General features: G+C 45.8%; 1 protein-coding gene across 1 annotated transcript; it reads right to left on the minus strand.

Annotated features, from left to right (window-relative positions):
• Positions 1–11,533: 11,533 nt before the first annotated feature.
• RTCA (RNA 3'-terminal phosphate cyclase) lies at positions 11,534–24,114 on the minus strand. Its single transcript, XM_060276696.2, has 11 exons — positions 23,961–24,114; positions 22,616–22,716; positions 21,218–21,361; positions 17,946–18,069; positions 16,013–16,071; positions 15,675–15,816; positions 13,804–13,928; positions 13,612–13,670; positions 13,276–13,370; positions 12,337–12,441; positions 11,534–12,069 (listed from the first exon to the last, which is right to left on the minus strand). The coding sequence occupies exons 1-11, from the start codon at positions 24,006–24,008 to the stop codon at positions 11,971–11,973; spliced, it is 1,101 nt and encodes a 366-aa protein (XP_060132679.1). The 5' UTR covers positions 24,009–24,114; the 3' UTR covers positions 11,534–11,970.
• Between the last annotated feature and the right edge of the window lie 899 nt (positions 24,115–25,013).

The following is a 25,013-nucleotide window of genomic DNA, read 5'->3' on the forward strand; positions in this document are numbered from 1 at the left end:
ATATGCTGAAATAGTGAATCTTAATGGAAGAATAAGAAATCAAGACAACAAACTTTTTATAAAAGAATGGAGATGGTTTATTGAATTTTTACAGATTAATTGTAAACAGATAACAGCATTGGCAGGATTATTGTGATAACCTGCAGTTTCACAAGAGTATATATTTAAAGTAGATAAACAAATGAGCAAATTAAATGAATTTGGATTTGCAGAAGGTATTTTAAAAAAGTAACTTTAAGGAACCACAGAAAGAGGGGGAAGAAAGTCAAGTTTTGAAATGTTAAAATTGTTGTAAAATTAAGGAAATGTATAAACTTGAAAAGTATAAATATTTTTTTAAAAATGAAAAGAAGACGAAGAAAAGGAAGCATGTCAGGGGAGGGGCCATCTTATCTTGTATCTTTTGCAAGTCAGCAGGGAAGTGACATCTCTGAATGGCCCTAAGAGGTTGTTTTGCACAACATTCCCCCTGATGGCATCCTCATCAAACCCCCACCCCACCCCATCTTATTCCCCCATTTAATATGGGTTGGCCCTTCCCACTAAGAATTTGATGAGTAAAAACGACATGGAAACCTTCTATCTGGATTATATGGGGGGGGTGGCATTTCGATGAGGAAGGCATTGTGTGGGTACTTATTGCATTTCTATCCTGCCTTTTTCTCCAAGGTAAGGTAAAGGATGGTTTTTAAACTGTTTTTAAACTGGATGGTTAAGTCCAGTCAAAGGTGACTATGGGATTGTGGCGCTCATCTCGCTTCAGGCTGAGGGAGCTGACGTTTGTCCACAGACAGCTTTCTGGGCCATGTGGCCAGGAGGACTAAACCGCTTCTGGCGCAACAGAACACTGTGATAGAAACCAGAGCGCACGGAAACGCCATTTACCTTCCCACCGCAGCAGTACCTATTTATCTACTTGCACTGGTATGCTTTTTAAACTGCTAGGCTGACAGGAGCTGGGACAGAACAACAGGAGCTCATACCGTTGTGAGGATTTGAACCACTGACCTTCTGATCAGCAAGCTCAAGAGGTTTTAGTGGTTTAGACTAAAGCGCCACCCTACTGTTGACTGTGAAGGGTGGTGGAGAACACGGACGTACAGGGCCAGTGCTAGGGTTTTTGGCGCCCTAGGCGAGGTCACCTTCTGGCGCCCCCCCCAAAACGGGATGAGCTCCTGTTGTTCTGTCCCAGCTCCTGTCAGCCTAGCAGTTTAAAAAGCATACCAGCGCTTCCTTTTTTTTTAATTTTCTCCCGACGTTGCCGGGCGAGGGGCGGGCCAGCGAGGAGGGGCATCACGCCAGTCAGCCACTAGTGTGGCGCCTCGCTAGCACGCCCCTCACCCGACAACGTCGGGAGAAGAAAAAAATAGGAAACGAAGCCACAGGCGAGGGCGGCGGCGGGTGGTGGCTGGGGGGTTTGGGTGCAGGCTGGGCAGTGCCCCCTCCATTTTGGCACCCTAGGCGATGGCCTAGTTCGCCTAAATGGACGCGCCGGCCCTGCGGACGTACCTAGGGGTTGGTCAGGTTGATCCCTGTCCAGGGCGGAGGCCCAGTGGGGGACACAAAAATTGCACCTCTCCTCTCTGGTTTGGAGTGGCTAGGAGCCCATCTGCTTGTCTACACACTCCAGGGGCTGCTCCTCCACTAATCCGGGTGGCCAGATGAGGGGTGCAGGCTCCTCTGGATTCCTTAGTGGAGAAACCCTGTTGCTGATCTGGGCTGTCACAGCGGCCCTGCAGAGCCCCCTCCCCAGTCGGCCAGCAGCACTATTAGACATGTAAGCAGAGGACCCAGTATGGCTCAGAGGAAAAATGAAGAGAGAGGGTAAGAGTTGCAGGAGGAGGAAAAGGGAAAGGAGGGAGGCAGAAAGGAAAGCAGCGAGTGGAGGAGGGGAGGAGGGAAGGAAGGTGGACTGATAGAGAAGGAGGAGAGGCGGAGCAGGGTCGACCTCAGTCAGAGGCTGTGGAGGAAGTCACTGGTGGAGTGCAAAAGGCAACAAAAAGCAACTTATTGGGTTTCTGGTCCATGGTTTCTCCCAGCTTCAGAGGCGCCAATATAGCTCCTTGCCAAGAATGCAAGGGAGCCTAGGTATGCTTCTGTTGGAGATGCAAGGACCAGCACACGAATAAAAGGAGGGGTGCGTAAGCTTAGAGCCCAGAAGGCTATGAATCACTTCCTCCCTTCACACATGTGGCGTGCTGATCTTAGGATAATGTTTTTTTAATTAAAAAACAACAACCCCACCAGTGATTAGGTGTTTAAACTCCCCAGGATAAACTGTGCCAGCCAAGCAGGGGAGATCAGCTTTGTAAGAGCACATGAATACAAATCTGGAAATCGAGTTAAAAATAAGCTGTTCCCATGGGGACTAAAGGAGAGGCTGGCTCACCCCATCCCTCTGTATTTCTATGCAAAATGGTGACAGGAGAACCAATATTCTCCATTATTAATGTGCAAAGATGCAAAAATTCTGGAACAGAGAGTCCTGCTTTTGACATCATTCACCTGCTTTTTTTTGGCAGGGGTTAAATAATGTTTCTTCCTTCTAGAAATCAGCACTTCTTACCGTGGGTACTACCCAGCCTGCCTTGCTGCCTGGTGCAAGCTCCAAAGCGAAAATAGAATTTATTCCTGGGGAAATATTCTGAGCGATTTGAAAAGTAGCATTTAACAGCAAAGCTGCTAATTGTGCTTCAACTGGTGGCCACTAACTTCTAAAGAATTATGCCCAAAAGACGAGCTCACTGTGGGACACCTTGAGCCAGTCTCAGCCTAGCCAACCTCACAGTATCGTTGGAAAGAGGGAGATCCATGTGTGTTACCTTGAGCTCTTTGGAGGAAAAGAAAGAAACAAACACAATAATACAGAGACCAAAACAGATTTGGACTGGACAGCCTTTCATATAGAGGATTCCTTCTGTAAGATAGGATACATGGGCATCCTAACTGAAAATGGGACTCTCCAGCCAGAGTTAAGCGCTCTTAAGAGACTTAAGCCGGTGCTTCGCTCCTCCCAACCCACTACGTAAATTCAAAGGGACTTGAAAAGTGCCTAATTTTGGCTGCATATTTAAGTTGTTGGCATGCTGTTTTTTTTCAGGCAGACCTCACAAAGCATTTTACATACTGTATTATTATTAAAATAATAATCACCAGTAGCCATTATAAAGTAGAACTATTATACAATAGAATAACAATCATCAGTATCACTTATACAATAGAACACCTGTTTCCGTTTCTGCCCTGCCTTCTACTCGCAGGGCAAGACAGACACCCACCCATTATTAGGAAGGGAGGCACCATCTTTGGGAGCTGGAGGACGGCAGCTCAGCATACTGTTTCTCCGAGATTGTGATCAATGTTATTCCAGCTCTATTTGTGCCATTTTGAAGTTACAGAAAGCAGGGATGTCATAAAGCTTCAAGACAAGCTGCATTCAAAGACCATCAATGAAGCACACCTCTCTGTGTAGGATTGCTTATGCCACCATTTCTAAGCACATACAGGTCATTCTAGAACAGGGGTCAGCAAACCTTTTCAGCAGGGGGCCAGTTCACTGTCCCTCAGACCTTGTGGGGGGCCGGACTATATTTTGAAAAAATATATATGAATGAATTCCTATGCCCCACAAATAACCCAGAGATGCATTTCAAATAAAAGGACACATTCTACTCATGTAAAAACACCAGGCAGGCCCCACAAATAACCCAGATATGCATTTTAAATAAAAGGACACATTCTACTCATGTAAAAACATGCTGATTCCCGTACCATCCGCGGGCCAGCTTTAGAAGGCAGTTGGGCCGCATCCGGCCCCTGGGCCTTAGTTTGGGAACCCCTGTCCTAGAACCTGAGTTCCAGCAAGTTCTGGATAGAAAAAAGTCGTGTGTATGTATGGCTGCAAATAAAAATGTTTGAAAGGTGTTGCGAAGTGTAATATACAAATGTGACACTAGATGGAGAAAGTGAGCTATGCCAAATTCAATGCATTTTTCAAAAACTTTTTTAAAAAGCATTTTCACAGCGGTTTTTTTAATATGTGTGTAGATTCTATCTCTCTCTGTGTGTGTGTGTGTGCTGCGTGTGTGCATTTTGCTGTACATTCTGAAAAAGCAAAATGTCACTGCCATTCTTCCTCTTGAGAAGATCTTTCAGAAAGCAGTCATCTTCAGCCCTCCTTGCCAAATCACCAGCTTTTGAAATTTTATTTTTAGTGAAACTTTTAGAGTATTCTTCGTTACAAAAGAATCACAGAGTGGTTTCTAAAATTCTTTTTTAAAAAAACAACCCACCAACACATTGTACAAAGAAAACAACAATAAGACAGCTAAAATTTATCATAAAGCCACTTCAGAAAGCTGTCACACCTCACACACATCTTAAGGCCTTGAAAAGCCTAAATTTCATTCACCAAATACCCAGGAGAACAGATAGGTTTTAACCTGGTGCCAGAATCCCCTCCAAACTGCCACACCCCATGCTTTCACCCTATTATATTCGGCAAACCACTCTAGTGTCACTCAGATGAAAAGTGCTATACAATGCCAATATTTTGAAACAAGGAGATGAACTCGTGGCTCTGACATTAAGCTGCTCACACAGACCTCCATGAGTTATTTGCACAAGTGAGCCACCTGCCAACCACACAAGCAAACAGTGAGAAGAAACAACAAGCGAGCAAGAATGTCGGAGCAAGAATGATGGGGGACCTGTTGCCCTCCCAATGTTGTTGGACGGACCCAGGGCCGTATTAACCATATCTGGCGCCCTGGTGCCAAGATCCCTCCGGCGCCCCCCGTGAGTGAGGCGGGCAGGAGGGGCGCACGGGGAGCTGAGAGGTGCGGAGGAGGCAGCCCCAGGCTCGTGCCTCCGGAGAGCGGCCTGAAGCCGCTCAAAAACTGAGAGGCGCGGAGGAGGAGGCCCCAGGCTCCCGCTCCCCACGCGAAGCTCCAGAGGCGCACAGGGAGCGCGAGCCTGGGGCCGCCGCACTGCGCCTCTCAGCTGTTCAGGCGGCCCCAGGCCAGCACTCCCCGTGGGCCTCTGGAGAGCGGCCTGAAGCCGCTCAACAGCTGAGACAGAGGCGCGGCAGAGACAGCCCCGGGCTTGCGCTCCCTGTGCGCCTCCGGAGAGCTGCCTGAAGCCGCTCAACAGCAGAGGCGTGCGGAGGCAGACACCAGCGTTCGCCGCCCCTTCCACGCCCGAGGGCCTTATGGCAGTTCCCTCGCTACGAGAAGCCAAGTTACAGGGAACCAGGCAGGGGGCCTTCTCGGTAGTGGCGCCCGCGCTGTGTAACACCCTCCCATAAGATGTCAAGGAAATAAACAACTATCTGACTTTTTGTAGACATTTGAAGGCAGCCCTGTTTAGAGAAGTTTTTAATGTTTAACGCTGTATTGTGTTTTTAATATTTGGTTTGAAGTCACCCAGAGTGGCTGGGGAAACCCAGCCACATGGGCGGGGTATAAATCATAAAATTATTATTATTATTATTAGGATTGTCATCTTCACTTAAAAATGTCACTTTCCTCCTGGTGGCAGCATATCGGATAATGACCACCTGGACAGAATTTCAGACCAACCATGGCAAATTCTTCGAAGCAGTAACTTATTTATGATCCACCCTTGCTACTCAAGCAATATTATGGATTAAACTCTCCACTTCCGCTGAACACCTGCAGTGCAGCAGCATGAAATCCAGATTGGCATGAACTATCTAGGCAAATGCAGTATACATTTATAGAGCAGAACAGAGATGTTTCATGGCTTGCACTGAGCAGAAGGTTAATATATTCTCTATAGCTCGTTTAATCTTCTTTACCCTAATTGTTTACTGACAATATAGTTGCACTAGGATTAGCTATTATTAACTGTGCCTCTTAAGTTAATACAGGAATGTTCAAAATGTGTGGGGTTTTTTTGTTTTTTTTAAGTTACTTACCAGTATCAAAATGTATTGCACTTAATATTTTAACGACCAATTTTCTAAACTGGGGTACAAATACACACAGCATGGACTTTGGCGAAATTGAACTTGCTAGGGCAAATGAACAAACCGTTTTTAACCGTTTTGTAGCAAAAGACCACCACTAACAAAATTAAGAGGAAAGACAGATTTGTCAGTTATAATAAAAAGGATACAAACAGATCGACAGAACGTAGGAGGATATTGAAACAGGAATGGCAAAACATTCATATCTCCCCCTCAGGTTTAAGGGGGAGTTACAGGGAACCAGGCAGAGGGCCTTCTCGGTAGTGGCACCCACCCTGTGGAATGCCCTCCCACTAGAGGTCAAAGAGAACAACAATTACCAGACCTTTAGAAGGCATCTCAAGGCAGCCCTGTTTAGGGAAGCTTTTAATGTGTGATGGATTTCTGTATTTTAATGTTTGATGGATTTCTGTATTTTAGAATTTCTGTTTTGTTGGAAGCCGCCCAGAGTGGTTGGGGGAACCCGGCCAGATGGGCGGGGTATAAATAAATTATTATTATTATTATTATTATTATTATTATTATTATTATTACTTACACCAATACTTACTTTAACATTTTTAAATTCCCTATACCAGCTTTACAGAAGTTATAACGAAATCTGTAAGGCTCAAAAATACCTCAAAAATGCAAAATGAAGACCTGACCCCACCCAGGCAAAAAAAGAAGCCAGCTCCATGGGAGATATTGATGCATTTGTTTAAGTCTCCGGCTGAAATCCATTGGATTTAAAATTGCGCAACTTTTGCTTGATTGTGGGCTACATGATTTGTGAAGCTAAGCTCCTCTTTCCTCCGTCATGTTTATGTTGGGGGGTTTTTGCTTCGTTTCGTTTATGAAAAACCGTTTTATTCCTGCAAGTATTTAAGCGGCTGCAACCGCACAACTTGAACAGCTATAGCGGCAAGATTTATGGGGTGGAGAAAAGAGCAACATTGCACATTTTGCAAAATCAATCACTGACTGACTTGTACGTCTGGCAAGGATGCCCTGTAATCTAACTCAGTTTGTTGAAACACGTTCCCATCCTTCCCAAACATTCCTGGCATGTTAGTCTAGCAGTTGATGGAAACCAACTCAAAGACTGCCTCTGTCTAGGACTCCAGCTCCCATCAACCTCAGCCAGCAGGGCCAATGATTAGGATGATGGGAGTTGTAGTCCAATGGTATTCTCTTGTTAACTATGCTGTTTTAAATGTGCATTTTATATTTGACTTCACTTAGCATTGTTTTCTTTTGAAATGCTTAAGGGTCTTTTTGCTAACTTTGTGTTAAATATGTATTCCGTAGTTGACCTCCTTTGTAATGTTTTATTTTGAAATCTTTTAAGATAATATTTTTAGTTTCCATGTTAATTATGTTGCTTTGACGGTCTACTTTATCTTTTATTTTCTTCAGAAATGTTTGATTCCGGATTGCTTTATTAATGTTTAATATGCTGTAAACCGCTTTGAGATTTTTCTTAAAAATATAAAGCGGTATAGAAACGAAATGAATAATAATAATAATAATAATAATAATAATAATAATAATAATAATACTGAGAGAAAACCACATTGGCTACCCTGATGTAGTAGCTCAGCTTCACTCTTCTTTTATTTCTTTTTCCTCCCATCCCTGCCTTAACACTCGCAACCTGGATTCACACACACACAAAAGTGTGCTTGCTGCTCAACTGTAATTTGTGGAGATGTAGAACAGTCCTGGTTCACTTCAAGCTGAAGATCTGGTGTGGATCATGTGATTATCTCTTTGAAGTGTACAAAATAATTTTTAAAGCTTCCTACTCGATTATTGGCATAATCCCTTTTCAGTGAAACCGGCTGGCTAGGCAGGAAATGACTCACAGCCCCCCCCCCACAAGGAACAGTTGCCATATACTCAAGAGAATGCCCTAGGTGTGCTATTGTATTGTTGTTGTTTAGTCGTGTCCGACTCTTCGTGACCCCCATGGACCATAGCACGCCAGGCACTCCTGTCTTGCACTGCCTCCTGCAGTTTGGTCAAACTCATGTTCGTAGCTTCGAGAACACTGTCCAACCATCTCATCCTCATGCATTGTGAGGGATGCAGAAATCATCCTTTGCAGAGTGGAAGTGTTATGACGAATGACAAGAAGGTGTTGAGCTATGCTCCTAGGATAAAGGTGGTTTGGGTTTTATAAGTTAGGCCACCTGGGTTCAGGTCTGCCATGCTAACCAGTCTGCCACATAGTGATATGGGTGATTTATTTACTTTGTGGGATTTGATATCAAATAGGCATAAGTTTTCCATTTCCTCTCTTTTTTTTTTTTGCAAGAAAGTAACTCCCGATGCCGTTTTGTCCTTCTTGTTGTTGTTTAGTCATTTAGTCGTGTCCGACTCTTCGTGACCCCATGGACCTCATAGCACGCCAGGCACTCCTGTCTTCCATTGCCTCCCGCAGTTTGGTCAAACTCATGTTCATAGCCTCGAGAACACTGTCCAACCATCTCGTCCTCTGTCGTCCCCTTCTCCTAGTGCCCTCCATCTTTCCCAACATCAGGGTCTTTTCCAGGGAGTCTTCTCTTCTCATGAGGTGGCCAAAGTATTGGAGCCTCAGCTTCACGATCTGTCCTTCCAATGAGCACTCAGGGCTGATTTCCTTCAGAATGGATAGGTTTGATCTTCTTGCAGTCCATGGGACTCTCAAGAGTCTCCTCCAGCACCATAATTCAAAAGCATCAATTCTTCGGCGATCAGCCTTCTTCATGGTCCAGCTCTCACTTCCATATATCACTAAGACCTCTCACTTCCATATATCACTAAGACCTACCTTTGTAACCCAAGGTAGTGTACATGGTTCTCCTCCTCCCCGGTTCATGCCCACAACAACCCTGTGAGGTAGGTTAGTCACTGAGAGGCAGTGACTGGCCCAAGGTCACCCAGAGAGCTTCATGGCTGTGTGTTAGCTCCTAGTCTAACACTCTAACCATTATGCCACAATGGCTCAAGAGCAAGTGGGGCTCTAGGGTATGTGGATCACAGACGCCCCTCCCAATAATGTTCCTGCTGCCAGTTTGGGACAGGACGCTTGCCCTCAGTCTTAGAAGCTCACAGGTTGTTGGACCACTAAAAAAAAAATCCCTTTGAAAATTTACAAACCTCTATACAATAGCAAGTGCTGGAGGAGACTCTTTGAGAGTCCCATGGACTGCAAGAAGATCAAATCTATCCATTCTTAAGGAAATCAGCCCTGAGTGCTCATTGGAAGGACAGATCATGAAGCTGAGGCTCCAATACTTTGGCCACCTCATGAGAAGAGAAGACTCCCTGGAAAAGACCCTGATGTTGGGAAAGATGGAGGGCACTAGGAGAAGGGGACGACAGAGGACGAGATGGTTGGACAGTGTTCTCGAGGCTACGAACATGAGTTTGACCAAACTGCGGGAGGCAATGGAAGACAGGAGTGCCTGGCGTGCTATGGTCCATGGGGTCACGAAGAGTCGGACACGACTAAACGACAACAAGAAGGACAAAACGGCATCGGGAGTTACTTTCTTGCAAAAAAAAAAAAAGAGAGGAAATGGAAAACTTACGCCTATTTGATATCAAATCCCACAAAGTAAATAAATCACTCATATCACTATGTGGCAGACTGGTTAGCATGGCAGACCTGAACCCAGGTGGCCTAACTTATAAAACCCAAACCACCTTTATCCTAGGAGCATAGCTCAACACCTTCTGTCGTTCGTCAAAGCACTTCCACTCTGCAAAGGATGATTTCTGCATCCCTCACAATGCACTGGAAATGCAGGTCTGAATAGATGCTGGAAGAGATTCGCTCAAGGCCACCTACTGTTGCAGAAGCAACAGATGTGAAACTTTTAATTCAAGGCTCCTGCCTTGACTCTCTGGGCCATTGAACTAGTGCTACTTTCTTTGAAAGCAGATACCCACAGAATGTGTGTTACTTTTTCAAGCTTCTCAAATAGTTGATGGATAAATCAGAACATTTTTTTCTTTTTCTTTTTTGGAGGGGAGGAAAACACAAGAACACTCACAGAAAACGTCTTGTGATTGTATTTTTAAAAAAATGAGGGATACTAATAGAATAAGTTATCTGCTGCCCCCTTCAGGCAACTCCAAACATTACAACTACAGCTGAACAGCTGTTCCTTGTGATTAACAAGAAAATCAACCCACCCCAGCTTCTATCACTACATTGGGACACATTTAGAAAGGGATTACAGCCAAGCTATCTGGTAGACAGGAACGCAAGGCGAAAATCAGCTAACACCTGCACAAACCAGGTGAGTTCCTGGAAGGAGATTTGCCTGGAATTGTGCCATCGTAGTCCCTGGTCACAGAGACGCGGGTGGCGCTGTAGTTAAACCACAGAGCCTAGGGCCAGCATTTCTCTGATGAAAATAGGGACGTCCTATTCCATAAAATAATAATAATTTTATTCTTTATACCCCATCTGACTGGGTTGCCTCAGCCACCCTAGGCTGTTTCCAACATATATAAAAACATAATAAAACTACACAGGGCAGCCTTCAGATGTCTTCTAAAGGTTGTATAGTTACTTACAGTGCTTTCCTTCTAGGGGAAAAAATGTGTCGGTACTGAGTACCCCTGAGTACCTCCAGGAAAAAAAGGCACTTGTTACATATCTCCTTGGCTTGGGGGGGGTCACATGACTCCATATCCTCCAATGAAAATAAGGATGTCCTACCATACCCTCCAACATTTCTCCAATGAGAACAGAGACATCCTAAGGAAAAGCGAGACGTTCTGGGATCAAATCAGAAACTGAGACAGCTTCTGTAAATCCAGGACTGTCCCTGGAAAATAGGGACACTTGGACACAGACACCCACCCACCCCTCGGCATGACCCTGATGTTGTACTAACAACAGGTAACTGATCAAATTAAAACAACTATTACTATGCCCACCTCTGCCTTCTGAATTCCAACTTTGCACATGGGGGAAAGTACAATGCTGGAGAAATGTACCGGTATATTCAATACTTGGGGTGGAAGAGAAATCGCCAGAAATTGCACGGGAGTGAGAGAGCGCCATGTGTGAAGGGTTTGTGGCACGTCTGCCTTAAATATTCGCACTGATTTTTAATGGCGTTCTCATCGCTTCTTCTCTTTCTTGCACTGTGCTGCGTTACAGCTTGAATTCTGCGGAATGCAAATTGGGCTACAAGAAACACAATGTAAGAAAGAAAAGGAGCAATAAAAACACAATTATAAAGCATACGGCATCCAGCACATTGCACTGAAATTGCTACAACAGGCAGAAATATCATTAAGCGGTATACCGAGACCCTCAGCAATTTTCAAGTTTGGGAGCCACTGCACTCAGTCCAAGCTTGCAGCAGTAAAAGGACCAGGGAGAAGGGACACAGCTGCGTTCTCTTTTCCTGGAACCTGCGCACTTATGCTAGCAGCCATTGTGTGGCTTAGTGTGACATGATGCAAACCAGGTCATATGGTGCCACCGCCAGAAAATGACCTGCTGTATTATTTGCAAACTTCTACCCTTTTACTGGTAATAAGTAACAAATACCTTCATCTGTTGAGACTGCTTTATTTTTATATGTAGTCATAGGCAGGAAAGGGTTACAGAAATAAAAAAAGAGATGCGAACAGTAACTGCTGAAAATGACTTTTTGACGACATTTTTGTTGTGATGCCCGTGAAGGATTCCGTATGATCAACTCCCAACAGGGGACAAGAACGACTGAATCACAAAAGTCCGTTTTAAAAAGCTGAAGCTATCGCTTCCCCGCTCTGCTGTGATCTATACTGCTCACCTGCTGTGTTTAATAGCAGCCATATAGGCTCTTTATTATCTACAGAGCCCCAAATGGCTGTCCTTTATTAGAATTAATTCAAACCCAACACTAATCACACTTTTCTCCCTTGAAGATGTCAGCAATATCTTTAAACACAAAACAAAAACAAAGCCAAAAGAATAATAATTAAACAATTCCAACAAACAGCAGTAGCTACAAATTCGTGTTTAGCAGTCCAACTCCTTGGCATTCGATAATGTAGGCATCCTTGGGGGAAGCGTCATCTTCTGATTTTGCCACAGTAAATTTAGCCTGCAATGAAAATAATTTAAGGTGTCATAAAGTGGGTTTATTAACATATTCTTTAAAATGCACAAGTGTAGCCACCTGTATATTGTTTGCATGACGTGCAAGAGCTTGCTTATTAAAAATCAGGCTCTGAAAATAAAATACTATAATAATAATAATAATAATAATAATAATAATAATAATAATAATAATAATAATACAAAATTGATAGTAAACAATGTTCAGTTTAAAACTTCCAACCTTAAAAAAAGAAAACCACATTTTACTCACCTTTGTCAGCTGTTCTGCAAAATGTATAGCAGTTTTTGTATGGAGTGTAATTGGTCCAGTTTTCACTCTGGAGAGGCCATTTGCTAAAGCCATGAAAATGATTAGCTTGAGAAGAGACAGGAAGAAAAAAACAATCCTTATGAGTGATCTAACTTTACTCCTGTGGCAACTAAAGAAAGCCAGTTAAAGTAACACTCCTTGCCCACATAATTCACAATAAAATCCTATTCATGTCTTTGCAGAAGTCAGCCCTGCTGAGTTCAAGGGGACTTTTTTAAATAAAAAAAGGTAAAGGACCCCTGGACAGTTAAGTCCAGTCAAAGGCGGCTATGGGGTTGTGGTGCTCATCTCACTTTCAGGCCGAGGGAGCCGGCATTTGTCCACAGACAGCTTTCAGAGTCATGTGGCCAGAATGACTAAACCACTTCTGGTGCAACGGAACACTATGATAGAAGCCAGAGCGCACGGAAACGCCATTTACCTTCCCACAGCAGCAGTACCTATTTTTCTACTGGCACTGGCGTTCTTTTGAACTGCTAGGCTGGCAGGAGCTGGGACAGAGCAACGAGAGCTCACTCCATCACGGGGATTTGAACTGCCAACCTTCCGATCGGCAAGACCAAGAGGCTCAGTGGTTTGGACCACAGCACCACCTGTGTCACAAGGGGACTTACTCCCAGGTAGGCGCCAGAGTGCAGCTCTTTCAAGACCACCTACAAGCCTGATATTCTGCCCTTTTCATTTGGGGAGGTGCCTCCAGCTGCCCTTGTCAAACTCTTGTTTGCTTATATGAGGGAACCTCTGTGTCAAGGATAGGGAGCCTTGCGGATGTTGCTGGACCACAACTCCCCTCAGCCCTGGCCATTGGTCATACTAGCTGAGGCCAACCCTGCCAGGAGGGCAAAGGTTTGCCGCCCCTGCTCTACACGAAACGCTTACTTGGTCTTGCAGATAATCGTCCACTGCTCCACCATGTCGAAGATTTCCAAGCAACATCTCGGCGGCTTCGATTCCAACTTTGTCAGCATTTTTACCTGCGTAAAGAAGAAGCGCAGGTAGAACCTAACACACCTGTGTGCTGCCTGCGTGGCAAGTGTTTTGTGCCTATGCACATAAAAAGGTTAGCTACCACAGCTCAAGAATGTGGCCTTTTAGTGACTGTAATTATTAAATCATAATTACCCAGAACATGGATAATATAAAATAAGACACCAGCATTGGAAGATTTTTTTAAAAAAATTAAAATTAAAAAATCCTGTTTGCCCAAATCCTCACCTCTTTTACCAAGCGATGATCCTGCCAGCAAGCAGCCTGTGGAAGTCTCTGCAACAATTCTAAACAGAAGGGGGCAGGGTGACATGTTGGAACAGTTAGGCACAGAAAACACCCTTTGGAAAGCTTTAAAGTGCGGATAAGTGAATTTTTGGATCGCAAGCATGCGGAGACCTGCAACTTGAGCCCACTCACATTATTCCACTTCCGGTTCCAAAGGCCTCATTATCCGGTTCTCGAACGGCCTGGATGTTGACGTAAAGGTCTCGCATTTCCTTTCTGATGCACCTCACTGCCGCCGATGCCATATCTTTTGCTAACTAACGTGACAAGTTCAAGCAAGTAAAACGATTACGACTGAAACCTCGATAGAAGAGCTTTCCACCACAGGCTGAAGTCCCTACGTAGAAAAAGGCTTCTTTCATACAAAACGGGTGATAAAATTCTCCTTACTCCTCGGCAGGATGGCGCACAGACACCTGGCTTGCTAAAGTGTCTCTTACATGCCAAGCATGTTACTGCTTGGTAAACGCTTGCCTATTAGACAGCATCTATACAAATGTAGTGACTTCCCAAAATTTGTTGGCCTGCAACTTCCATCATCCCCGACCATTGGGGCTGGTGGGAGTTAAGAGTTCTATAATGCCTGCAGGGCACCCCATTGGCTGGCTATACCTGGATTAGGCTCCTCTACATAATTAGAAAGAGGTGCTATTCTGATGTCACAAAAACAAGACCCTGGAAGCTACATTATCCCAGGTCAGACTGATTCACCAGCATCAGCTCCCGCAGGGTCTCTGGCAGGGGTCTTGCTTATCACATGCTCCCCATTCCTTCTAGTTAGAGGTAGGTAGCCGTGTTGGTCTGAGTCGAAGCAGAATAAAAAAATTCCTTCGGTAGCACCTTAAAGACCTACTAAGTTTTTATTTTGGTATGAGCTTTCGTGTACATGCACACTTCTTCAGATACACTTGAAACAGAAGAGTCCTCATACCAAAATAAAAACTTAAAGCTCGAAAGCTCATACCAAAATAAAAACTTAGTTGGTCTTAGTTGGACTCTTCTGTTTCAGTGTATCTGAAGAAGTGTGCATGCACACGAAAGCTCATACCAAAATAAAAACTTAGTTGGTCTTTAAGGTGCTACTGAAGGAATTTTTTTATTTTGTCCCCATACCTTCTTTAAACAGAAGGTGCCAGTGATAGCTCCTGAGACACCCCCCCCCCCGAAAAAAACTATGGTCCTTCTCCTTATGGCTCTATAACAAAATATGTGTGCGCACCTGCAAGCATAAACATTACAAATTCACCGACATGGTGGAAAGAAAGTAGCCACACATTTTTTTATTCACCATGTGCAGCAGAACACATGCATTTTTTCCCATGAAGGTGCGCTGAATTTTTCAACTGACAGATCCCCCAAGTGAGGGGTGCTACAAAGTTGTAATAATTTGACAGGATATTTTGGTTAAATTAATACAATTTGGTTCTGCTTGGCAAGTCAAATGTGTGTCGAATTGCACAGAAATCATTAAAAGTAATTGCCAAGTACAGTCGTACCTTGGATCCCGAACACTTTGCGAGTCAAACATTTTGGCTCCCGGACTCAGCAAACCCGGAAGTAGGTATTCCAGTTTGCAAATGTTCTTTGGAATCTGAACGTCCGACGTGCTTTCCGAGTGGCTGCAGGAAGCTCCTGCAGCCAATCGGAAGCCGCGCCTTGGTTTCCGAACGTTTTGGAAGTCTAATGGTCTTCCGGAACGGATTCCGTTTGACTTCCAAGGCACCACTGTACTTGCAGTTAGATTATATATCAATCTTATTTTTTATTACTATTTAGTATTAAAGGACCTTTCCAGAAGGTAACATTAAAATGCCTTGTTTTTTTCCAAAAGCAGTTAATGAGCTGGACTTACCAAGCTGAGAGTTGTCCAATCACAAAAAATAAAGAGCAGAATTGAATGCCTCACACCCAAAAACTTTGTGACCCCCTCACTGAAAGAAATGTGCAAAAAATTGAGCCCCCCCCCAAAATGACACACCGTAAGAATATGAGAACAGGCTCACTTTGACTGGCAGAGCTCCAGCTACGAAGGCTCTTCCGTGTATCTTGGTCACGGTGCCGCGGTCGGTTAAGTCGATTGGGCTCAACTGCTTAACAGGCGACATCCGGATGACCACTTCGCCACCCCCCTTGGGGTAGTAGCCCCTGTCAAGAAACAGCAATTATGGGCCAGGTTATGTTCCTGTCATGGCAACGAAGAAAAAAGCCAAATCAAAACTATAGAGTTTATGGCTGGCTTATTTACGCACAGTTCAGGGTTCAAACACAATGTCAAACTGCAGTTATTTAGAAGCTTCCAATCTCCTCCTCACAGTCACAAAAGGAGGAGCCTGAGACCTACCTCCTTTTTATATCACAGTCCAGGGTCAAATTGAACTTCTCAACCATTGGTTTGAAGACCTGGAGAGTAAATACATTTGCTGAAAAACACAGATACATACACAGTTTAGTGAGCAAAATATTCCGTCCTATCACGCTGTCACGAGTGTCAAAAGAATGATGTTTTTGACTCATGGGCTGCCAAAGCACACACTTCGGTCATTGCTATGGGAGGTTGTTTTGTGGATATATAATATACAGATACAGTGATATTTTTCTGGAAAAAGAGGGGCTGAAACTCACATCCCTTGTTCTCTTAGAATGGCAATGGCGCCCAACTGAGCAGGTGCCGGAACTGAGTTCCGGCAAGTTCCGGCTGAAAAAAAGCTCTGCATATATAACAATAGAAAGATAGCTAGCTAGAAATGAATACTAGTTAATTTGCATGAATTCTTTTAATGGCATGAGGTGTTTATGTTCTTAAACGTTTACTTGGAAACCTTTGGGTAACAAGCAATAAGTCAAACAAACAAAACTGCTAGTATGGGAGTGGCTTAATTCAATCTTATTAATGTTTTATTACTTATTATTATTTATAACAAATTATTATCATCATGAGATCTCAGGGCAGTTCACAGAATTAAAAACAGGGGGAAAACAAGTCTTGGACTCTCACAATTCCTCTTCGCCTTCATTTGCACATGGCAGCGGTGATGGGGAGGTAGATTAAAAGCAGCCGCTTCTAATTTGTCTGAATGCAGAAAACGATGATTTGCACAAATCATCGTTTATTCGCAAACTATTATCCAAAACCAAAGTTTGATTGTGGCTTGTAGGCAAAATAAAGTTTTTGCAATTCAATTTCCTGCAATCAGGCAAAGTGAGCTTCTGCACACTAGAAAAAGACTAGCACATGACAGAAAAATCATAAATAAAAACTATGGTTTGACATTATGTCTGAACTGAGTCAATGAGCAGTGCTGACTTTTCGTTTCCACAAATCCTGGTTTGTCATTACATATATCTTGGTTTAAAACAAACTCCAGTTAAGTTAAATAATCCATGGTTTGCAGTTGCATTCTTCTGGAGCATGCCTTTCAAGAAAATGAACTGCAATGAAAATGCCTGAAGGAACCACAATTCTGAAGACAGGCGTACTGTGTTACTTATACAGTCTCATCTGTTTCAACAAATAAGAATTTATAGCACCTGAATGAATGGTTTCAGGAAGCGAACAAGCTGGTAGACAAGCATTCACATAGTCACCTGTGACAAGTGAGAATTATTTCCAAGCGATCAGACAAAGAAGCAATTTATTATAGTTAAAGGAAATAAATCTGCCTATATAAAGGAAATAATCTGCCTTTATATGGGACTATCTGACATCTGCCTGTCAAAGGACTATTAAGAGCCATACCATCTTAGTTGCAGCATCAGACCATTCAAGTAGTCTTGCCAGGGAAGCTACCAAAAATGAATTTACAGTGGTACCTCTACTTACGAATTTAATGCGTTCTGAATGCATATTTGTAAGTCGAAAAAAATTGTAAGTCGAATCCCTTAGGAATGCATTGGGAGAAAAAATTCGTAAGTAGAAGCAACCCTATCTAAAAATTTGTAAGTAGAAAAAATCCTATCTAAACCGCATCCAAGATGGCGGACGGAGCTCCATTCGTAAGTAGAAACATTCGTAAGTAGAGTTATTCGTAAGTAGAGGTACCACTGTATTCTTTCCTCCTTCCTGCCAACAGCATGCCACAACGTCAAAGCAGGTGGACGTGGAAAACTGAGGACTAGTAACTTTTTGTGGCTTTATCTCCACTTTCTGGAATTTAGGTCCACTTAACCGTTTTGTGGCAACCTATTTCGCTTGTCGCTTTCTTGTGCAACGTTGTTGCCAAAGTCTAATGAAGCAAAGGATGACTTGGGCTGCAAAGATGGAAGGGCCAACTTACCATCACCGTATAGTCGATTTGGGGAGCCATCTCTGCATTGGTGCCCCCTTTCAAACGAAGTTCCGATGGAGAGGCTGCAAAGAGCACACAGGGCATTGCGACTTGCATCAGCAGGCAGACACTCCTACAATGGGAATGAGACATAGACAGAATGTGTTATTTATTACGGAGGGACTGGAGCCAATGGGGATTCCAAAACTCCCAGATGCAATTTTCTATCTGTGGGAATGTTGGGGATAGTAGGAGAGGATATATTGATTAAATAATATCCTTCCATCACTCACACTAGTGAGTCAAGTAGCAGAGCACATTCCCCTTATACCAGGGGTGTCCAAACTTTTTTCAATGAGGGCCAAATGAAATGAACATGTGTGAGGGCCGACCAAAGTTGTTGACCTTTTTTTTTTAGGACCGAAGTTGTTGACCTTCCTTTAGGATTTTACCCCAGGAAATTAACTGCCACAGGGGCCGGATTAAACAGATCGGCAGGCTGGATTTGGCCCCTGGGCCACACTTTGGACATGCCTGCCTTCTACAGCAGGAAGCTGGTTTGCAGATTCGTTTGAATCTCTTTAGCTAAGCAATCCACTCTCACATGCCCAGATTGGATTTATTCCTGGCAAGTCCCCTTTCATCCCTCTCAAAAGAATAAAGACACAACAGTCTTTCCTTAAAAGTAACAAGAAGTTTACTTACATTCAGTTCACAGTATGATCCCTGAAAGCAGGCTTTGGCTTGTAGTTAGTGTTACAAAAAAAGGTGTGGATTCATCCCATATGGCAGGGGTGTCAAACTTAAATTCATCGGGGGCCGCATCAGCAGTTTGGTCACCCTCAAAGGGCCGGTTGTGTCTGTAGGACTATGTGTCCACTCTTTATTATCATAAATTATTGTCACTGCATTCAATTATTACTATTTTTTGTAATAATGTAAGCTCATTCCCGCCCCCACGCGGATCACATTCCTGCGCCGTGGCGCGTGTGTGGGAGGGGATGTAAACGAAGGAAATTTGAACAAAAGGTGGGGATCGACGGCTTCCGGGGGGGGGGGCTCAACTAAACCTTCGGCAGGAAGGAGAAAGCCACTGCTGGGATTAAAAACCTGCAGATGGAAAGAGGGCTTCCCTCTCCCGCCCTGCGCACACCCAAACCCCGCTAGGCAGGATGCCACACACTGCAACCCACCCCATGCTTTGGAGAGGGGCAGGAACATGCGGTGCAGCGCCAACTCCCTGCTTTGCTTTTGCATCCTCCCTCCTCAGCGCCACAGTCCCTTCCCCTCGCGCTGAGGGAGGGCAGCGGATTTCCCGAGGAGGAAGGCGGCGGCAGCCCCAGCGGACGTGCATCTTCTCCTCAGAGCTGCTCTTCCCCCCACCCGCGCTGCTGTCGTCTTCGCCGCCGCCTCTCCCTACCGGGACTGCAGGCAGAGGAGGCTTGAAAACCTCCCCCCCCCCCAAAAAAAATTCCCCTCCCACCTACTCAAACCGCAAGGTGACTCCATCTGGAGCCCTACATCACGAGGGGCTGAGAGGAGGCGGCGGCAGAGCAGGAAGAGCAGGAACCCGTGCCGTCGCCACCGCCTCCCTCCCGGCCGCCCCCCGGGGAGCAGCTCCGCTGGAACTGAGAAGCCAAAGGGCTGCTCGGGGGTGGGGGGCAAAGCAAAAGCCAGGCACCCTCCCGAGTGTCTATGAGGAGAAAACGGGGAATGAGGGAAGAGAAACCCGGCTCCATCAAGAGAGCGGTTGTTGCGCTTCGCCTACTTCCCCCTCAGGCTCACTCCGCGTCCCTTTCGCCCGCTCGCTCGCCCTCCTCCCGGAGGCAGCCAAGGAGAGGAAGGGAAGCGGCAGGCGGCGGCTCCCCAGTGCCGCCTCACTCGCTCTCAGAGACAACAGCAAAGCCCGCCCAAAAAAAATCCAGCGCTGCTCCGTCCCGGCACCAACTTTGCCGGCGGCGCCTGTAGGGCTTTCCTACCTCCTTGGCGGGCTTCCTCCTCCTCCTCCTGCATCTCACTTCCCCGTCTGGCCACCTCAGCCTCATTCGAAATTGAAATTCCCTGGCCAAGGCCGTCAGCGCGGCTCCAGCGCCCCGGCCTCCGCCTGCAGCCCCGCCCCCGGTTTTGACCCTCGGCCAATCGCAGGCTCCAGAACTACTGTCAACGGCTACTGTCAGCGGCGGCTACGCGGGCCACATGACGAGGTCTGGCGGGCCGGATTAGGCCCCCAGGCCTTGTGTTTGACACCCGTGCCATATGGGGATTCATCCCATGTGTTGCTGGCTGAGAGCCAGCAGGGCAGTCCAAGAGAATGGTGTCAAGAAGGCAAAAGAGTAAAAGAGGAAGATGGCTGCGTGACTGGACCTGTTGTGGGGTCTGCAAGGGTCACGCCCACCTACCTGGTCACATGTAGGGGGAGGATGCTCCAGACCAGGTGTAACAGGAAGTTATACTGGCTGGAGTAACAGCCCCCTGTCTGTGTCCACTCTAGGGAAACAAGGAATGTTGTACAGTATTTGACTGTACAACAGATGACAAATGAACCTTACAAAAGGGTTATACTTTAAAACACACACACCACAGAGCTCACAGAAAATCTGTTTGCTAAACGACCCACTTAACAAAGCTTCAAGAAGCCAGCCCGTGTTCAGAATTTGCAAAGAAAAGCTATAAACATTACTGTAAACGTTACTATTTACTATGACTCCAGGATACTCCCATTGTTGTTTTTTAAATCCATGAATCTGTGCTACCCAAGATCCAGAGCTATCTTGAAGTTTCTGGTGAAACACTGCATTTTGATGCAGTTTCCCCCAAGACAGCTTCTATCTAACTCAAACATGGCATCCCTTTCCATGAATTTCTTTTGCCACCAGTTTCACACCTGCTTTACTAATAAAGATTGTGCAAGGAGGTAACTTGGCAAAGTATAAAAATCAAGGTGCATGTTGCAGAAACCTCCAGGTATGGTACATTTGAGTACATTTCCTTTCCTTCTGGATTTCCAGGAGGCAGAGAAACCAACTGGACAATTACGTCCTGCAAAGACATCACCACCTGAGGGTGTGAACCTGCAGCAGGTAATGTCTATACACAGCAACAAGGAAAGGCAAATTCGACCTGAAAGGTAGCAAGAAGAAACATGACTGATTGGCATTTTAAGCCGGTAGGGTGTCTTGTCAATACTGGATCCATTTTCTTTCATTCTGCTATGTACAATTTCTCTTGAACATGGAATGACAATTGCTACATCAGCACCCAAAGAAGTCACAGAGATATACCCCGCTGTTTTGGTATCCGCGACGTGGGTCCCACCCTGGATCTTTCCTGGCACGAAAGTGACTTCGGTTGATCCAATTTCTCCACCTTCCATCTGCCCGTTGCAAAGGTCGCGAACCATTTCCAATCCTGACAGGTGCTGAGGCCTTCAAGTCAAGAGGACTGAGTTAGAACAGAAGCAAAGCCTGCGTATGCGCTCACGTAGCAAAGAATACTAGATTTTTGCATGCCCGGTGCAGACTCCTCAGGTGCAAGCAGTAACTTGCTTGCAAGCTCAGGGTGAGCAGCCATTGTCCCTTGCCAAGAAAGTTAGTGGTCATAGCAGCAATCATCTTCCAGGGAAAGAGGAAACCAGTGCTATCACAGTTGCAGAACTCCCTGGGAATTGCAGCTCTTTGAGGGGTCTCCTAATAACTCTCCTTACCTATAACAGCTCCCAGAATTCTTTGGGGGAAGCTGTGACTGTCTGTATCACGATAATGCTTTAAATGCAGAGAGCACATGAGGCCTCAATCACTGCTAGCACACAGAAGAGATGCTAAGTCTGTAGGAGGGGCTAAGGGATTTCCAGCTGCAAGCAGAGGCTTGCTACCCAACAAGAACAACGAAAGAGTCCTACACATAGAAAACTAGCATGTCAGGGAGAATCTTGCCCTAGAATAGGACTGGGGACTCTGTGGGCTTCCAAACTGTGGGTTCCAATCAACCATCAGCACAGCTAAATGTCAAGGAGGATGGGAGTTGTAGTCCAGCAATAAGTAAAATAAACAAATAGCTGAAGAGTCACAGGTCATCTCCCCAAGTGTTATCGATGATGAGGATGATTATTATCATTATTATTTATATACCATCCTATACCCATAGGCCTCAGGGTGGTTCACAGGATAAAATCAGAACACAAAAGCACAAAGGACACAATCAAGCAAAAACAACCACAACCCAACAACCCTCCCCCCCAACACATTTTAAAACGGCATAGGATGTACATTAAAAACAGTTTAAAATCACTTTTAAAAATGATTGAAAAGGACATAAAAACTTTTAGAAATCAGTTTAACAGAAAAAGCAGTACTCTCTGCTGGGCAGCAGCACCAGTCCTTATGAAGCCTGTCAGGCCCCACCCTGGGTCAGGCAGATAGAGGCAGGAGCAGGACCCTCAGGCTCTCAGCAGGGTCGTCCTTGATGACTGTCCACACTGACTTGATTTGCTATGCAAAATGGATGTGCATTCAGTCACCCTGAAGTCTGAAGTGATAATGTCCAGACGCAGAGCATCATGCGGTCAGGTGATTGACAGGTGGGCTATCCTATCAAAGCTGGCCCACAAGGTTGGGGGCAATGAGGCTCCCCAATGCCTCTCCTAAAGCAAACCGCTTTCACAACTGTTCCCCTGGACTTACCTAAGGCCAGGCTGACTCCTGCCGGCTCGGATATTTTTCACATGTAAGGGCGTACCACAGAGGCAGCTCAGAGCTGTGGAGACGCGCAGGATCTGGCCACCCTGAAAGGAAACAGGATCAAATACTTGCTACAGATAGAAGCGACTGTCGTGCAGGTAAAGCCTCGTCACTGTTTCCAGGCAGACTGCTCCTCTTTTCCAGAAATTAAGTACTGTGCTGCTATTGCAGTTACCCCGTCTATTTGTATGCATGCGGACTGGTTTACAAGTCCCACTGGGTACCCGGGTGAGTAGGCAGAGGTCTTCGGGGAAGGGCCATAGAATCACAGAATTGTAGAGTCAGAAGGGCTCCGCAGGGTCATCTAGTCCAACCCCCTGCAAGCCAGGAATCTCAACATGTGGTCCCCCATCCAATTTGAAACCATACTGTTTAGCTTTGCAAGTGTGCTAGCAGTTTAGTTGTCGTGTAAGTCAGTGGCAGAGGACCTGCTTTGTATGCAAACAGCTGCACGCTCAGTTCCTGAGATCTCAGGGTAGGACAGATCCATGCCTGGAACCCTGAAGAGCTGCTGCCAGTCAGTGCCAACAGTTCAGAACTACATGGCCAATGATCTGGCTTCTTATAAGGCAGCCACCTATATTCCTTTGACTGCAGCTTGCTTTTAAAGTGCTTTCTGATTTTTGTCACAAACGCGACTTCCACCAGCACACCTGCAAGGAAGGCGGGCTACTAACCAGGGGCGGACTTTGGTAATACGCACCCTGAGCAAGGGCAAAATTTGGCAGTATTCTCCTGCTCTGGAGAGTAGGACTTGAACCAGCGACTTCAAGTTACAAGAAAGGAGACTAAACACCAGGAAAAACTCTTGAGAGTAAGAAGTCAGCCGTTCTACAGTGGAATGGGAGGTGATGGCCTCTCCTTCTCCGGACATATTTTTAGCAGAGGTTGTCATGGCTGCTTTAGCCGAGATTCCTGCATTGCAGGGGGTGGACTAGATGACTCTTGGGATCCCTTCCAACTACAGTACTCAGAAGCAAGCCCCACCGAGCAGGGCTGCAGCCTACTATAACTAACCTGGGGGGTGGGAGAAAGGTTAACACAGGGGGTTTGGCATTCCCGTTGGGGAAACCAAGCAATGAGTTATGTGGCTCCACGGCAGGGGATCGAACGGGAGAGGCGTCCCACCCCAATATCCAGGAATGCAACTCTGATCTACCTGGAAACAGGTCCGGTCCGGTCCCCCCCCCAAAAAAAACACACACCCATTAATTCAGGACCATGGCGACTATGAACCCCGAGAAAGGCATCCGGCCCCGCGCGTAATCCTCTCCGACTCCCAGCTCACCCCTTCCATGATGCCGCCGTCGATCTCCACCGGCTCTGCATCCCCCATGATCGAAAGCTGCCGTCGAGGATCCGAGCCCCGGAGCCTGCGAACCTGAGCGAGGAGGAGATTCCGGCACACCCGCCCTTTGCTCCAGGCCGCCGCCAGCGAGGAAGGGAAGCCTCGGACTCGGCTGAAGCGCCGCCCCTGCCGGGCTCGGGTTGGAGGCGCGCGGAGCACGCGCACAGGGAGGCCAGCGCAGCCGCCCTTTCCTCGGAGCTGCGGATCCGCCGCGCGCGCTAGTCTTCGCTGGTGCAGCGCCGCTTACGGAGCGCGTCTCTCTCTCGCGCGTTTCCCACCCCCGTGGGATTTGCCTTCTCTTATCTACAGACAGGCTCTTTCGGTAACTGTTTGCTTTTATTGAAACCGAAAATGCGTAAGATCCTTCCCAGAGCGCAGGAGATCTTTTTTATTTTTTTAATCTCAGGGTCGTGTATTCGAGTTCCACCCCGTGGGAAAGTTTCCTGCGCCGCAAGGGGTTGGACTGGAATGATGAGCTCCGCGCAACTGCCACTGGTGTGCATGCACACGAAAGCTCATACCAAAATAAAAACTTAGTTGGTCTTTAAGGTGCTACTGAAGGAATTTTTTTATTTTACTGAAAACAGACCGCAGCTTGTCAAAACGCCGTGTCATAATAAATTTCATTTATGTGCCATAAAATTCTAGACGCCGCTTGATAGTAAACAAACAAATTTGCAGCAACAAAAAAAAGGTGAAACGGGAAGATCAAGAACAATATGCAACCAGTGCGGGCAAAAAGTTAAAATGCTAGAACAAATACCGCAGCGTAGTCTTTCCTGACTGTGCTTCGACTTGCTTTTATTCGGTTTGAGCAGCAATAGGATCCGGCCGACCCCACCCTTGAGGCAAGAAGGTAAGGCGACCACCTTGAGTGGTACAGTCCACAGGGGCAGCAGATCCTGATGCAGATCTTCGCTCCCCGATGTAGATCTTGATTCACACCTTGTTCCCATGGCAGGGAGGGATTCGCCTCAAGCGCCAGCCCTGAAC

This window comes from Zootoca vivipara, chromosome 7 (genome assembly GCF_965207765.1).
Source record: "Zootoca vivipara chromosome 7, rZooViv2.hap1.1, whole genome shotgun sequence".
NCBI lineage: Eukaryota > Metazoa > Chordata > Lepidosauria > Squamata > Lacertidae > Zootoca > Zootoca vivipara.

Excerpts from the sequence above, each read along its gene's own strand:
- RTCA (XM_060276696.2), bottom strand. The coding sequence starts at position 24,008 with ATGGGGGATGCAGAGCCGGTGGAGATCGACGGCGGCATCATGGAAGGG. Across the intron at positions 22,717-23,960 it reads ACGGCGGCATCATGGAAGGG|GGTGGCCAGATCCTGCGCGT; the intron begins GTGAGCTGGGAG and ends GTTTCCTTTCAG. Across the intron at positions 12,070-12,336 it reads TTGCAGAACAGCTGACAAAG|GCTAAATTTACTGTGGCAAA; the intron begins GTGAGTAAAATG and ends TTTTCATTGCAG.